Genomic DNA, 13,034 nt, shown 5'->3' on the forward strand with positions numbered 1-13,034 from the left:
GGGCGGGGGGCGAAGGGCTCCCCCCAGCAGGCAGCCCCCTCCCCCCGAGGCCGGCCCGGGAGCGCTCATTAATTATCTAATCTTCCCTTTATGTTTAATTTACAGCCCCGCGCGGCTCTGGCCATATGCTGCTTTTGTTGTGTCTGGCTCTTTGTTGTGGCAGGCAGCGGGGGCTGGCGAGACCCCCCCCCCACAACCTCCCCTTTTCTTCCCCCCCCCGCCCCCCCCTCCGCCAGCCTTTGATCCCCCCCATCCTCCCCAACGCCACCCTCCAGCCACCCCCGCAGCACGGTGGCGAGCCCCGGGGAGGGGGTAAGTGCCTTTTTCTCGGTTATTAATTTCCCTGACCCCCCCCCCCCCGCTTCACCGTGTCCCCCGTCCCGTCCGTCCTTTCCCCCCCGCCCCCCCCCCGCCCTCTCTCTCCGGCGGCTCGGGATTTGATCGTGCGTGTGCGCGGCGTCGCCTCCTCCCGCTCGCTGCCGCCGGGGTCACCGCTCCTGCCCGCACGCCTCCTCCGCTGCCCACAGGTAGGTGCAGGGCAGGCAGCTGCCTGTAAACCCCCCCTCCCCCCCCCCCGCTACACCGCCCCCCGGCCCCGCTTTTGGGGGGGGACACACACACACCTCGCCAGCCCCGGGGGAGTGTCTTTGCTTGGGGGAGATCCTTACTGGGGTGGGGAGCAGGGGGAGGTTGGAGGATTTAACTCCCCCTCTGGACTTGTGTGCCCTCCCGTCTAAGCTACGAGGTGTTGGGAGGGGGGTGTCCTTGCTAAGGGGGGTTGTGGAGAATGTAATCCCCCCCCCTCCAGCCCCCCCATCCTGGATTTTTATGACCCTCCCCAAGCTGTGAGGTCAGGGGTGCGTGCTTTCTTGGTAGGGGGATGTGGAGGACGTAACCCCTGCCCCAAACTTGTGTGCTGCGCCCCCACCTGCAAGCTGTGAGGTGGTGGGGGGGCCTTGTTAGGGGGTGTGGGTGCAGAATGTTCCCCCCCAGACTTGTGTGACTCTCCCCAGGCTGCAAGGTGGAGGGGTCCTTGCTAGGGGGGTAGGTGGAGGATGTACCCCTCTCCACCCTCCTGGACTTGTGTGACCCCCCCCCAGGTTGTGACGTGGGGCGGTCTTTGCTGGGGGGGTGTGGAGGGATGGAGGATGTAATTGTGTCCCAGACTTGTGTGACACCCCCAAGCTGTGAGGTGGAGGGTGCCGAGCTGCAGGGGGGGGGTTGTACTGTGCTTCAGGGAGGTGTGAGTACATGGAGGGGGGTGCAGTGGTAGGACCCCCACCACGCTCTGACCTGCTGTGGGTGCATGTACATGGGGGCTGCGGGGGGGTTGAGGGCTCTGCACAACTTGATGCAAACTTTGGGCAGTGCTACCAGGCTCCTGTCACTGATAAGAGTTTTTCATGTTTTTCTGAATTTTAAAAATAAGTAGTAAAATCATCTTTCTGTGCCCCAGCAGGCCTGCATGTAGCTCCCCTAGGGTGTATGGGGTGGGCACCCCAACCCAGGGGCTGCAGCACATGCCCCCATCAGGGTTGGGGGGAGTTTGGTCTGGTTTTCTGGGGGGCAGCGACACTTGGATTTGGTCCGTATGGCTGCTGTGCCCTGGCAGTGTGTGGGGCAGCTTGTGGGTGATGGGGGGCAAAGCTCCACCCCTCCCTGGTCCCCTGGGTGCTCATCGGGGGGTGCTGAGGTTGGAGCTACCTCCTATCCCTGCTGGGATGCTGATGGCCGGGCGGCCCTGGGAGCAGGGAGCATCCCTGCCCTTGTCCCCTGCACCCAGGCACGGACAGGGGGTGCCCAAACCCACACCCCAGGACTTGGGGCAGCGCACCCAGGGGGAGCATGGTCTTGCTGTCTGTCTGTGCACACCTCTGACAGCTCCCCTGCCAGCCTTGGGAGTGAGGAGGGTGGATGGGCGACGGGAGCCGTGGGCAAGTGGGTGCCAAGCCTCAGGCTTGCCTTGGCCATGGCAGCCGTGTGTGGAGCCAAATGCTGGGCTGGCAGCAGCGTGTGGCCACACGTAAGGTCACCATGACCGCTGTGGTGGTGGCCCTGCCAGGGCTTGCTGGCTCTGGTGGTGGCTCCTGTGTGTCCGGGAGCCATGAGGGGGTGGCAGGGACTGGCCTCTGGGGGCCACCGAGCCAGGTGAAAAACCCCCTCTTTCATGCTTGCAGGTGGCATGTGTCCTTGCCTCTGGGCATCTGGGTGTGCTGAGGGAGCCCGTGTCCTGGGGTGGCACGTGGGACTGGAGGAAAGAGCTGGCACGGCTTGGGAGGCGGTGATGGCACAGGGGCAGCGTGTGCTGGCAGTGAGATGACATCCCTGCCATGGAGGAGGGAACAGGGTGGACACCACTCCACCAGCACCCCATGTCCTTGCACGTGGGGCTGCCTGTCCCCATGTCACAAGGGTGGCCAGACTGTGCCTTTTTGGGGGGTTGTTTTCCTCCTGCCGGGTGTGGGGAGCAGAGAGAGGGCCATGCCACCACGGCAGCTCCTGGCAAGTGGCCACTGCCACTGTCTTGCTGAGGCCTGTCCCCATACAAAGCCCCTCTTGCTCCCTCCCTCCCAGCCCCATCCTGCAGGGCTGCTTGCCAAGGAGACCCCGGGGCCCTGCACCGTGCCGAGAAGCAGCGGGAAAAACGGGGCTGGGCTCCCCCATGGCTGCCCTCCCCCGGCATCCCCACCAGCTCCTGGGGAGCTGGGGAAACTGAGGCAGCGGAGCAGGAGGCGGCTTGCCTGAGGGAGCCAGTGCCAGGGTTTGGGAGAGAAAAGAGGTTTTTTGGCAGGGGCTGGGATTGCCATGCTCCTGCCCACTGGTGAGGGTTGCTTTTTGCTGGGTGTTGCAGGCTGGCCATGGCTTGCTGCAGTTCTTCACCCTTGCTTTTGTGGGGTGACACCCTGAGGACTGTGGCCCCATCCCCCCAGGTGACACTGCCACCTTGGTGCTGGTGAAAGGGGTGACTGTTTCTCCCCCCTCCCCTGCCCCCGGGGTGGCTGTATCCTTGGTGCTGTGTGTGGGCAGTGGGTTGGCCTTGGCCCCTTGCCCGCCACCGTGCCCTTTTCCAGAGGCAGCTGCCTGTGGGCATGGCTTGGCAGCTGTCCTGCCTGGAGGCTGGGCTGGGGCAGGACCCGTGGTGCTCCTCTAGCCGTCTGCAGCATGGCAACACCTGGGGGTGCTGCCATGACTGTCATGAATTTGCAGTTCTCAGCCCAGGGGTGGCTTTTTCTCCTGGTTCTCCATGCTATCTCTGTCCCTAAAGCAGAGCCTGGCTGGGGCAGGCTCAGGGGATGATCAGGGAGCCGCTTCTCCCTGCCCTGCTGAAAAGTCCCTCTGGAGAGGTGCCCAGTGGCTTTGTCCCTGCGGAGGTGATGTGTCAGCTCTGAAAGCCCCTGGCTTTCCACCCCTCTGCAGAAGGTGCACCTTCTAGGTGCACTGGGGGGACCAGACCATCTTTCCCAAGGGGGTTGTGGATACCCTGCAGTGTGTAGGGTGGTGGGATCCCCCGATTCCCCCCCCCACAGCCCCCCTCTGCTGCTGTGCATCCCTCCCAGCTCGCTTGTCAGCTAATGACGCGGCTTATTCCTATGGCTTTTTAAGTGCTTAATGGTGCACGGGGCTAATGATGCGGCTCCCTCTGTTCGTGCCGCCCGGATAGATGGATGGTGTCGGGGCTTGGAGCTGCCCAAACCTGCAGGGATGGGGACAGGGATGAGAGGGGGCCCAGCTGATGCCCTGCTGAGCTGGGGGCTGCATGCAGGCGTCCGTCCGCCTGCCTGCCTGTCCTCCCTCCTCTGCACGGCTGCTCTGAGCAGTAATGTCACCGTAAACGATATTTATCACGAGGTGATAAAAATCTATTTCCAGCGACCTCTTGGAAATGGCCCTCGTAAAACCAGGCAGCAGACGGAGGCAGGAGGCAGACAGCGGGGAGGGGGAATGGGCAGGGAAATGGCTGTAATCAGCCGCAGAGCAAGCTGAGCCAGCTCTGCCATTCCCAATCCTGGGAAATCGATGGACCATGAAGGCCTGAGGGTTGCCCGGGCACGACTGGATAAATGTTCGGGCATCCCAGGGCTCGAGCATCCTGGGATGCAACATCCAGGCTGTGAAGAGGGGACCAGAGGGATGCTCAGGTTTAAGTGAGTGGGTGGGGGGGCTTTTATGTGCCATAGCTATATCCTGAGGCATTCCCAAAATTACACCTCTAGAGACACACTCAGAGATGCTTGTCTAGAGCTGGTCTTGGAGCAGCGGGTCGGGGATGGGATGATGAGCTCGGTGTCTTTCCCCCAGTGCTAAGAGCTGTAGGGATGACCCCTCTGCCAGCAGGGACTGCTGGGTCACTCATTGCCCCCTGAATCCCACAGGGGCTGCTCAGGGCTGCATGATCCCTACTCTTCCAGCTCCATCCCTTTGGTGCTGGTTACTGGGTGCTGATTCAGCCATCTCCTTCCTCCCAGCACTCATTACTCAGCCCATCCTGGAGTCCTGGCTATAAATTCTCAAGGAGGAATGGGCTGGAAGGTGGAAAGCCTCCTTGGCTCCTTTCCCTGCTGACCTGAACAGGGACCTGTAATCCAGTGTAATTCATCAGGGTGCTGAGTTGGCAGGTGGGTGCCTTGCCCCCTCTACCCCTTACCTTTAGGGTGCACTGTCCCCCACCAGCATCCTTCCTTCCTGCTGAATGGTACCTGGCATCCTTCCTGTTGCTGTGTGACGCTCAGCCTGGCTCTGTCCCCGCCATCACTGGGGACAGCCTGGGTGATCCTGTGTCCCTGCTGCCCCCTGGGTGATTGCTCCTGGCCTGGTGTCGCAAGCCCCCCACACCTGGGGACTTCTGCGAGCTGGGGGGACCAAGGCACCTGGGCTACCTTTGTGGGGCTGGAGAGGTGGGGTTTGGTCCTAAAAACAGGGAGAGGGCAGGGCCTCCCATGTTGTCCCCTGGGGCAGGAGGGATGTGGGGAACGGCTGGTCAGATCTGCAGGGTCTAATCTCCTGTCCTGATGAAGAGATTTGTAATCACTTAAAGTAATTAACCAGGTGGGGCAGTTGCTGGACCACCCCAAGTACCTAGTTGTCCCCAGAGGGGACACAGGAGCTGGTGGGGAGTGGGTGGCTGGGGGTGCAGCTCCCACCCTAGCCAGATGTGTGTCCTCACAGGGCTGTGCCAGGAGAGGATAGCAGGGAGGATGGGAACATCCACCTTGGGTACTGCTTACATGTGCAAACGCCTCCAAAATCCCCTTCTGAGGGACATGGTGCTTGCTGAGGGACTTCACGCCACCGAGAGGGGCTTTGTGCCCACCTGCCTGGCGTACCCCGGGTGTGCGGTGACACGGCAGAGTGTGTGCTGCAGGTATTATCCTGCATTAAAGTTTCCCCTTGCAGATGGTGTGTGATTAATCTGAGGCTTAACGAAGCGCTGGACCTGGCGGTAAGTCCGTCTTTAGATGGCAGGCGGGAGCTGAGAACCGGCGTGCTAAGCTGCCCAGCTGGGTGGAGAAGGGGGACACGGCAGGGGACACACACACTGAGGGTTTAGTGCCACTGTGCCACAAGCTGATTGCCCACCAGGCATCTGATTGCTGTGATGTGCCCCCCGCCCCGAGTTGGATGAGGTCCTGGTGCCTGGCCCCAGCATGGCTTCTCCTCCCTGCCTCAGTTTACCCTTGAGTGTGGCTGTGTGGGAATGCCCCGAAAATATGAGCCGCCGTGGAGCGGGTGGGATTTTCCAGAGTGAAAAGCCCCTTGGGGCAGTGGCAGGTATTTAGGGTGGTGGGGAGGGGATGGTGGCTACAGACTGCCTAGCAGCTCTGGAGCTGGAGGTGGGTGAGCTGGGTGCTGGGCTGGGCCTGTGGTGTCTCCAAGATGGGGTTGGAGAGTGTGTGGGGCAGAGCAGGACCCTGGGACTGAGCAGCAGCACGACCCACAGGGTCTCTGCAGCATTTGGGTAGCACGTTCTGCTCTGCAGGGAGCTGCAGCCCTCCCCTCCCATCCTGGGGCCCTGTGGTCCCAGGGGGGACGGAGGCAACACTGGCCTGGAGGGGGGCTATGGTGTGGTGACAGAGGGAGCTGCAGGGACATCCAAGGCCAGGGAGTCACTGATCCAACTGGGATAGTTCGTCTCAGTGTGGAATCGCACTATTTCAGCTGTTCACTCTGGAGCGTAATGATGATGGTGAAGGTTCTGTGCTGCACAGCCTTGGGGAAATCCTTGTGGATTTCAGAGGGCTGGTTGTTCCCTGCAGGGCCACTTCCCTTTTCAGTGCGAGGAGCAGAGATGCTGCTGCCAGCCCTGCTCTATGTGCATAGATGGGATGCTCACATGTTCCCCTGCCTCAGTTTCCCTGCCATGAAAGCAGGGTGGAGGGAACATTTCCCAGCTTGGCAGGGACTGGCAGATGGAAGCAAGGATGGGACAGGGGCTGTTCTGGCCCCTAGTAGGGTGTGGGTCCCATCCTGCCCTGGTGCTTGGGTGGCGAGCATGGGGGGCTCTCAGACTGCAAGTGGGGTGGTGCAGGGGACAGCACCGCCCAGGCAGGGGGGTGGAGATACCAGCATCCCCTGGGACTCTGTGCGTCACCACCAGCCATGGCTCATCCCACAACCAGGAGAAACTGAGGCACGGGGAGGGGGGGAAGCACAGTGTGGCCGGGGCTGCCAAAGCAGCCGCTGATCCCTACGCCCAGAGCGCTGCAGGAAAACCGGGAGCGAGCGGCTGCGTGCCCCTATTTCCCCCCCCCTTCCCAGCCCACCCCCCACCGCCCCCCCCCCCTCGCCTCCCCCTCCATCACCTCCCCATTTGCTTGGCGAACAAATGTCTGTTCTTGCAAAAAAAAGAAGTGACAGGGGTCGGCGCAGCGCTTTCCACATGACCTGCCCGGGAACAGAGGACGTCTTTGTTAATCCAGCGAGCTGTCAGTTCAGCCTCTTCACAAAAGGCATAAACCACTTATTGCTGCTCTCACCCCTGACCCCGGATCCGCCTGCACGCCCTCCATTGTGCCTGTCTCGAGGAAGCTGGCAAACAATTTTCGGCTCCAGGCTCCCCTCCCTGCCGGCGGCTGCGCACGGGGGCTGCCTCTCGCCCCGCCGGCGTGGGGAGCCCCCAGTGGGGGACCCCCCCTACCCCCCCATCGACACCACTAACCCCCCCACCCCAACCCCCTGCCGCGTCTGCGCGCCCGCCGCCTTGCCTGGCAGCTGCTGCGAGGGGAAGGGGGCTGCCACAAAGGGATGGGGGGCTGGACCACCTTCTTCCCTCCATCCCTCCCTCCCTCTATCCCTCTCCCTCCTGGAGCAGCTGGCTGGAGCCCGAGGGGGTGCCGGGTGCTGCACCCTGCGGCCCCCCAGCCAAAACCCCTTAATGAGAGGGCACAAAAGCTCCTTAGAGCCCCTGGCTGGGACGGGCTGGAACGGCAGCTTTAGCCAAAGCTGCTTATGGCCTGGCACAAAGCTGGTGAGAACAGCCCTGCTTCTCTGGCGTGGGATGGGGTGATGCTCGTATCTTTGGGGGGGTGGGGGGTGGGTGGGGAGGGGTCACAGGGGGTGATGGCCCAGGGTGGGGGGACAGAGCACGTGCCGTCCGCCTCCTCCCACTGCGCCCAGCACCCAGACCCCGCAGTGAGGCCAGTGCGGGCTGGAGCAATTAGATGCAGTCACTTTGGGGCTATATATAACCCAAATTGCAGCCTGCAGCTCGTTAGCTGGCTGTCAGAGTGAGATGGTGTCGCCGGCGGGGGGGGGGGGGGGGGGGGGGTTTGACACGCACGGGGACAATAGGGTGACGTGGGGATCTGCTGCTCTTGAGGCGCGGGGGGGGGGGCGGGGTGGGGGGGGGGGGGGGGCGCAGGGTCAGACCCTTGCTGGGGACGGCGTTCTCGGGGCCACCCCCAAACCGGCAGCGAGTGGGGTGGTGCTGCCCCGCTTCTGTCGGGCGCTTCCTCCTCCATGCCGGCAGCAGGCGGCTGCAAACCTGCCCCGCCGGGCAGGTCACCGTGGCTGCGGTGACACGGGGGTCACACCGGGCCTTTCCCCCTGCCCCGCGTTCCCCGTGCTTGTGGCACGGCTTGGCCCCTGTGTCAGGGTGCTTGGACATGGGGTCAGGCCACCGGTACATCCTTTCCTGGCTTTTCCAGCACCATCTCCCCACGTGGCATCCCGCCTGACCTCAGTCTCCGACACTGCCTGTCCAAGCCCTCCGCCATCCCTGCCTGCCCCGCTGCCCGGGCTCGCTGGCGCGCCGCGGCTCTGCCGGCACACACACCGGCCCCCGCGCCGGGGAGGAGCGCGGCAACCTCGGGCTGTCTGGGGGCAGCTGCGAGATGAGTGCGAACATATTGTGTGGGCTCCCTGCGGCAGGCGTCACGGCGTCGCTGCCGGAGAGCGAGCGGGAACCGCAGCCCGGCCGCGACAAACGGCTCCAGCACAGCCCCTGCCGGGCCTACGCGGGTGCAGGCAGCAAGTTCGGCCACGCTGCGGCACCCCCTGGCACCGCAAACCTGAGGGGGGATCTGGGTGGGGTGAGGCACCCGTGGTTGAGGGGATGGGCTGAGCACACGGTCCCTCTGCTGCCATATTAATTTGCCCGGGTTGGGCCCCTTGGGTTAGGCACATGCCCAGCTTGGGAAGGGTTAACGGCACTGTGTGTTTCTCTCTGGAGCCTTTTGTTTCTATCCCATCTTTTTCTCCCCCCTTCCCCCTTTTTAATGAGGGGTTAGCACAGCTGTAATTACAGGTTCCAACTTTTCCACCAGCAAACACCACTGAGAAACTTTAAACACGGCGGGGACGGGTCTGGCCACCGCCCCTCCTGCGGGCACCCACTGGGGTGTGACAAACTGTGCCGTGACAAACCGGGCAGTGCCACCGGCAGGGACCCCCGCTGCACCGGGTTTTTGGACACAGCCTGCTTTTGGGGAAAAACCCTCTGGTTTTAGGCTACCAGGAGGAGGGCGAAGTGTTCCTGGAGGGAAGAGCAGCTGAAGCCGCCTGGGCGAGCAGGCGGCAGGGGCTGTGCCCGCGGTAGTGGTGACAAAGCCCCAGCGTGAGTCGGGGGAGGGGGCTCAGTGGCCTCACCAACAAAGGGATCCAGGGGGAGCCCGCTCGCCGCAGCCCTAAACACTCCAAAATTGCCTTTTATTTTCTTCACCACTCCCCCATCCCGTGCCGAGGCTCCTCCTTCTGCAGCCGGCTCTTGGCATCCTCCCGGAGGTGCATGATGCGGCCCCTCCGTGCCCAGCATCCTCCCCGCCTTGGCCCTTGCTCACTCACAGGAGCTTGCACGTAGGCTGTGCCAAAAAACCATCGCTGGTGCTCGCCGGGCTCCGTGCCCGCCGCCATGCCGGGGTGATGCCAGCCAAGAGGCAAAGCGCCATGACCGCATCCACCCCCAGTGCCCTGGCTGCCGGGGGCACCGGGGGGGGTTTCTGGGGTGATGCCAGCCGGGAGGGTGGAGGTTGTGCCTGCAAGGAGGTGATGCTGCTGGGGTAAGGAGGGGGGCTTCGCCAGGGCACCCCATGGGCACCATCCCCGTGGGCAGCGTGGCTGCTGTGCACGCTGCAGCCTGCCCCAGCGACAGGCGAGGTTGGAATGGGGAAGCAGTGTTTTTCTGGTGTCCTGAAGGTACGGGAACTGTGCCGGCGTGGCCGCCTGCGTGCCGGATCCCTCGCCGGAGAGCTGCTGAGGCCCATCGCTTTCCTGCTCTGTCACTGGCATCCCGAAGCTGGGGGGTGAGGTGGGTGCTGTGGCAGATATTCAGCCCCGTGACGGGAGCAGAAGGAATGTGCCCTTGGCAGGGAGGGGTGGACATGGGGACACCACTCCCTGCCCTTGCTGCCATCCTGTCCCCCAGCTGTGACACTGCCGCCCTTGGCACAGAGCCAAGAGCAGGCAGGGCACCAGGGTGCTGCCGTGCTGGTGGTGGGGAGCATGGGTGACACGGGGTCTGACAGTGCCTGTCGCTTGAGGCCACCAGCTGTGTTTTGGCTTGTCTTGAGCTCTTGGTGTCCTTCACGCCAAGGAGTCACCAGGGCAGACAGAGGCAGATGCTGCACAGAGGGGTTGGAGGGAGCACCGTGCCTTGGGGTTGTCAGTGCCAGCTCCATCTGGAGCCTTTTCTCCTCCGGTTTTGTCACCTACAGAGCTGTCCTGCTCTCCCTGCCTATCTCCCCTGACTTGCAGCCCTCTCCTGTCTGCCAGCTGAATTTTTCCTGTGTTAATAACATCATATAATGATGTCACGTTGGTGTCACCTCGCCACACACCTACCCCATATGTGGACCCTGCCTGGGGCCATGCTTGGGCTGTATGTGGCCAGCATGTGCTGGAGAGCTGCTGCAGGCTCATTCCCCGAGTCCCTCTGTCCCTTTGTCTCTGTGCACGCTCCTTTGGTGCATTTCTGCAGAGAGCCATCCATGCAATGAGTGGACTGGTCTCAGCACCACTCAGCAGGTGCTGCCAGCTGGTCCCTTCTCTAGGCCCATGGAGACATGCATCTCCCCGAGACCTGCACTGGAATGGGCTGAGCATCACCACAGTGGGATGCCAGGGAGGGGGGAGCTGCCAGCCTTCCCCTGGAGTTTCTGCACTTGGTGGCAGAGTATCCTTCCCTCGTGGCCTCTGCCTGAGCACCTCGTGGTGCTGTTGAGCAAATTAGCACCCGAATCAACCCACTCGCCTCTAATTGGGGGTGAGTCTTTGAGGATGTGGTCGGGGAGGAAGCCCCCCCTCCCCCCTTGGAGGGGCTGCCTCAATGCTTTATCTGGGTGGACAGATCCCTCCTAATTGAGCAGATATTCTGTGTTCTCAAACAGATGGCTCCTTTGCATCAATTATTCCTTATCTGTGTAACCAGGGATGATTTGCTGACAGATAGTGTGGGGTGAAGTTAAAGCAAGGAGGCGGCCGATGCTCCTCACTGGCTCCGGCTGCTGCTTGGGGGGTCCCAGGGTGCACAGACAGCAAGGGGGGGCATGGATCCTGGCTGCCCCTCAGGCAGGTACGACTCATCTGTGGTACTTTCGTGTCTGGGCTTCCCCCAGTGAGAAAACAGAAGGGTTGGGGGCAGCCACCACGGTGGGGCTGGTGGGTGGGTTGGGGGCCAGGGGTGCTGCCAGGGCTCCTCAGAGAGCAGGAGGGTGCCAGCCTCGGGCCTGGCAACTGCTGCTGAAATCTGCTTTCCCCACTGTGACCCCGGCCTGGCCCGCCGCTCCCTGGCTGCATCTTGCCCAATGCTGCTGTGACGCATGACGGGGGATGATTAATGTTAATTAATCATTAGTTGCTCCGGGTATCAAAGTGCACCCCAGCCCTTTGCCGTGCCCACAGGTAGGGGATTGCTGCATGCTGCTGCTGGTGGCATCACAGCATCCCCCCTGGGACCCTGGGGAGATGTCCCTGCCATCTCTAAGGATCACATGCTAAGCTTTCAGGGATGGTGACCAGTCCCTGGGCATGTCCCCTGCCCACTGTGAAAGTCACCTTCTGTTAGTCATTGAGAAAGAGAGGAGCATCCTGCCATAGCAAGGGCAGCTGGTGGCACATTGCCAGTTGGAGCTGGTACGTGGTGGCACTCGAGGACTCGCGGGATGTTCTGAGCGCTCGTGGTTGTGCAGTGCTGCCATATGGATTCCATAAATTAAACCTTTCCAGGAAGCGAACGGTAAATTTAAACGTTTGCTTGTGTGCATGGCTCATTGAGTCTAAGGGTTTCCCAGTGAAAAAATCACCTCCCATCCGTCTCACTTCGGCTCTCTGCCTTTGTAGGGCTGATCCTGAGTAGAAAGGGCTCAACCTAAAATCCTTGGTGTGCTGCAACCCTGACTCTAACTTCCCCAAATCAGGAGTGGAGTGTCCCCAGTGGGTGTCCCCTATGACAGAAAGGGAAGTCATCTTCATCCTGCTGTGCCTGGAGTGGGCGCAGCATCCCAGGGACCCACTTGGACCCGGAACTGGGTTGTCCATGCATCTGTCCTGGAGCAGTGTGGTGGTGCTGGGATGTGCATGGCATTGCTGGCTGTTGCTTTATTAAAGATAAAGGGCAGTGTTGACAGCCCAGGCTGTGTGCCTGGGTGTGCCTGCCATGGGAGGTGACAGCTACAGCCAACACCAGGCCACGGCAGCGCCCAGGGATGCCACAGGTCAGGGAGGGTGACTGTCCCCAGACTGAGCGAGAAGCAACGGCAATGCTGTCCCCATCCCTGTGGCACGTTCACCTTGCCCAGCAGGGATGACAACGGAGGGGTTGTTGATCTCGAGTAAACACTGCCCGGTTGAGTAATCGGGAGCTGCCTAACCAGCCAGCTGCCGCCGGCGAGTGAGGGGACGCTGCTTTGATTCATGTCCTCTCCCCCTGGCTGCAGCCTTTCTTGTCTGGCCGTGCTGGGAGCCGTGGGCCGGATCCAGCTGTAGCCCCGCGGTGCAGGCTGGTGTGCGGCTCCCCGTGCCGGCCACGTGCACCGGCCGGCAGGAAAACAAAAGCATTCTGTGTCTGTGCACCCCGGCCCCCCCAGTGCCCCCTGCCCCGTGCCGGCAGTGACCCGGCCCTGCCACGCTCGGGCTGGGGAAGGGAAAGGCACTGAGTCTCTGTCCTGCTTCTCTTCCAGGTGTCCTCTTCATCTCTTGAGACAGCTGGTGCCAAGCCTGCCGCCGGCGAGCCCCGGCACCGGGTGGCCAGCACCGGGGAGAGAAGCCCAGGGACGGGCGGCAGTGCTGCCCCGGACGTCGGCCAGCAGACAGCTTTGGATGTGGAAGGCGCAGACGCTGGAGCCGCAAGTAGGTGATGCCAGGGGGTTCTGGGGGCTTTCGGGGTGCCGTCCCTGAGGGCTGTCCCCTGGGGCGCGCTGCCAGTCCAGCGTGCCAGCATGGTTTGGGTCTCCCAGTCGAGGTTTGCGCCCAGCGGTTTGGGGCTCCAAAACCCACAGCTCCGCCAGGGAGGTGACCCTGACAGCACCTTGGTCCCTGCCCGCTGTCCCCGGGGCCATGAGTCAGGCCATGGGCGCCAGGGAGAGCTGCGGCGTTGGGCTGGC

The 13,034-nt window shown here is 62.5% G+C and overlaps 1 protein-coding gene across 1 annotated transcript in view; it reads left to right on the forward strand.

Moving 5' to 3' along the window:
• GSE1 (Gse1 coiled-coil protein) overlaps positions 1–13,034 on the forward strand; it is a 97,341-nt gene that overhangs the window by 22,403 nt on the left and 61,904 nt on the right. The window contains 1 exon segment of the mRNA XM_051629300.1: positions 12,612–12,780. Coding sequence (XP_051485260.1) covers positions 12,612–12,780 — 169 coding nt within the window.

Source organism: Apus apus, chromosome 11, assembly GCF_020740795.1.
Source record: "Apus apus isolate bApuApu2 chromosome 11, bApuApu2.pri.cur, whole genome shotgun sequence".
Lineage (NCBI taxonomy): Eukaryota > Metazoa > Chordata > Aves > Apodiformes > Apodidae > Apus > Apus apus.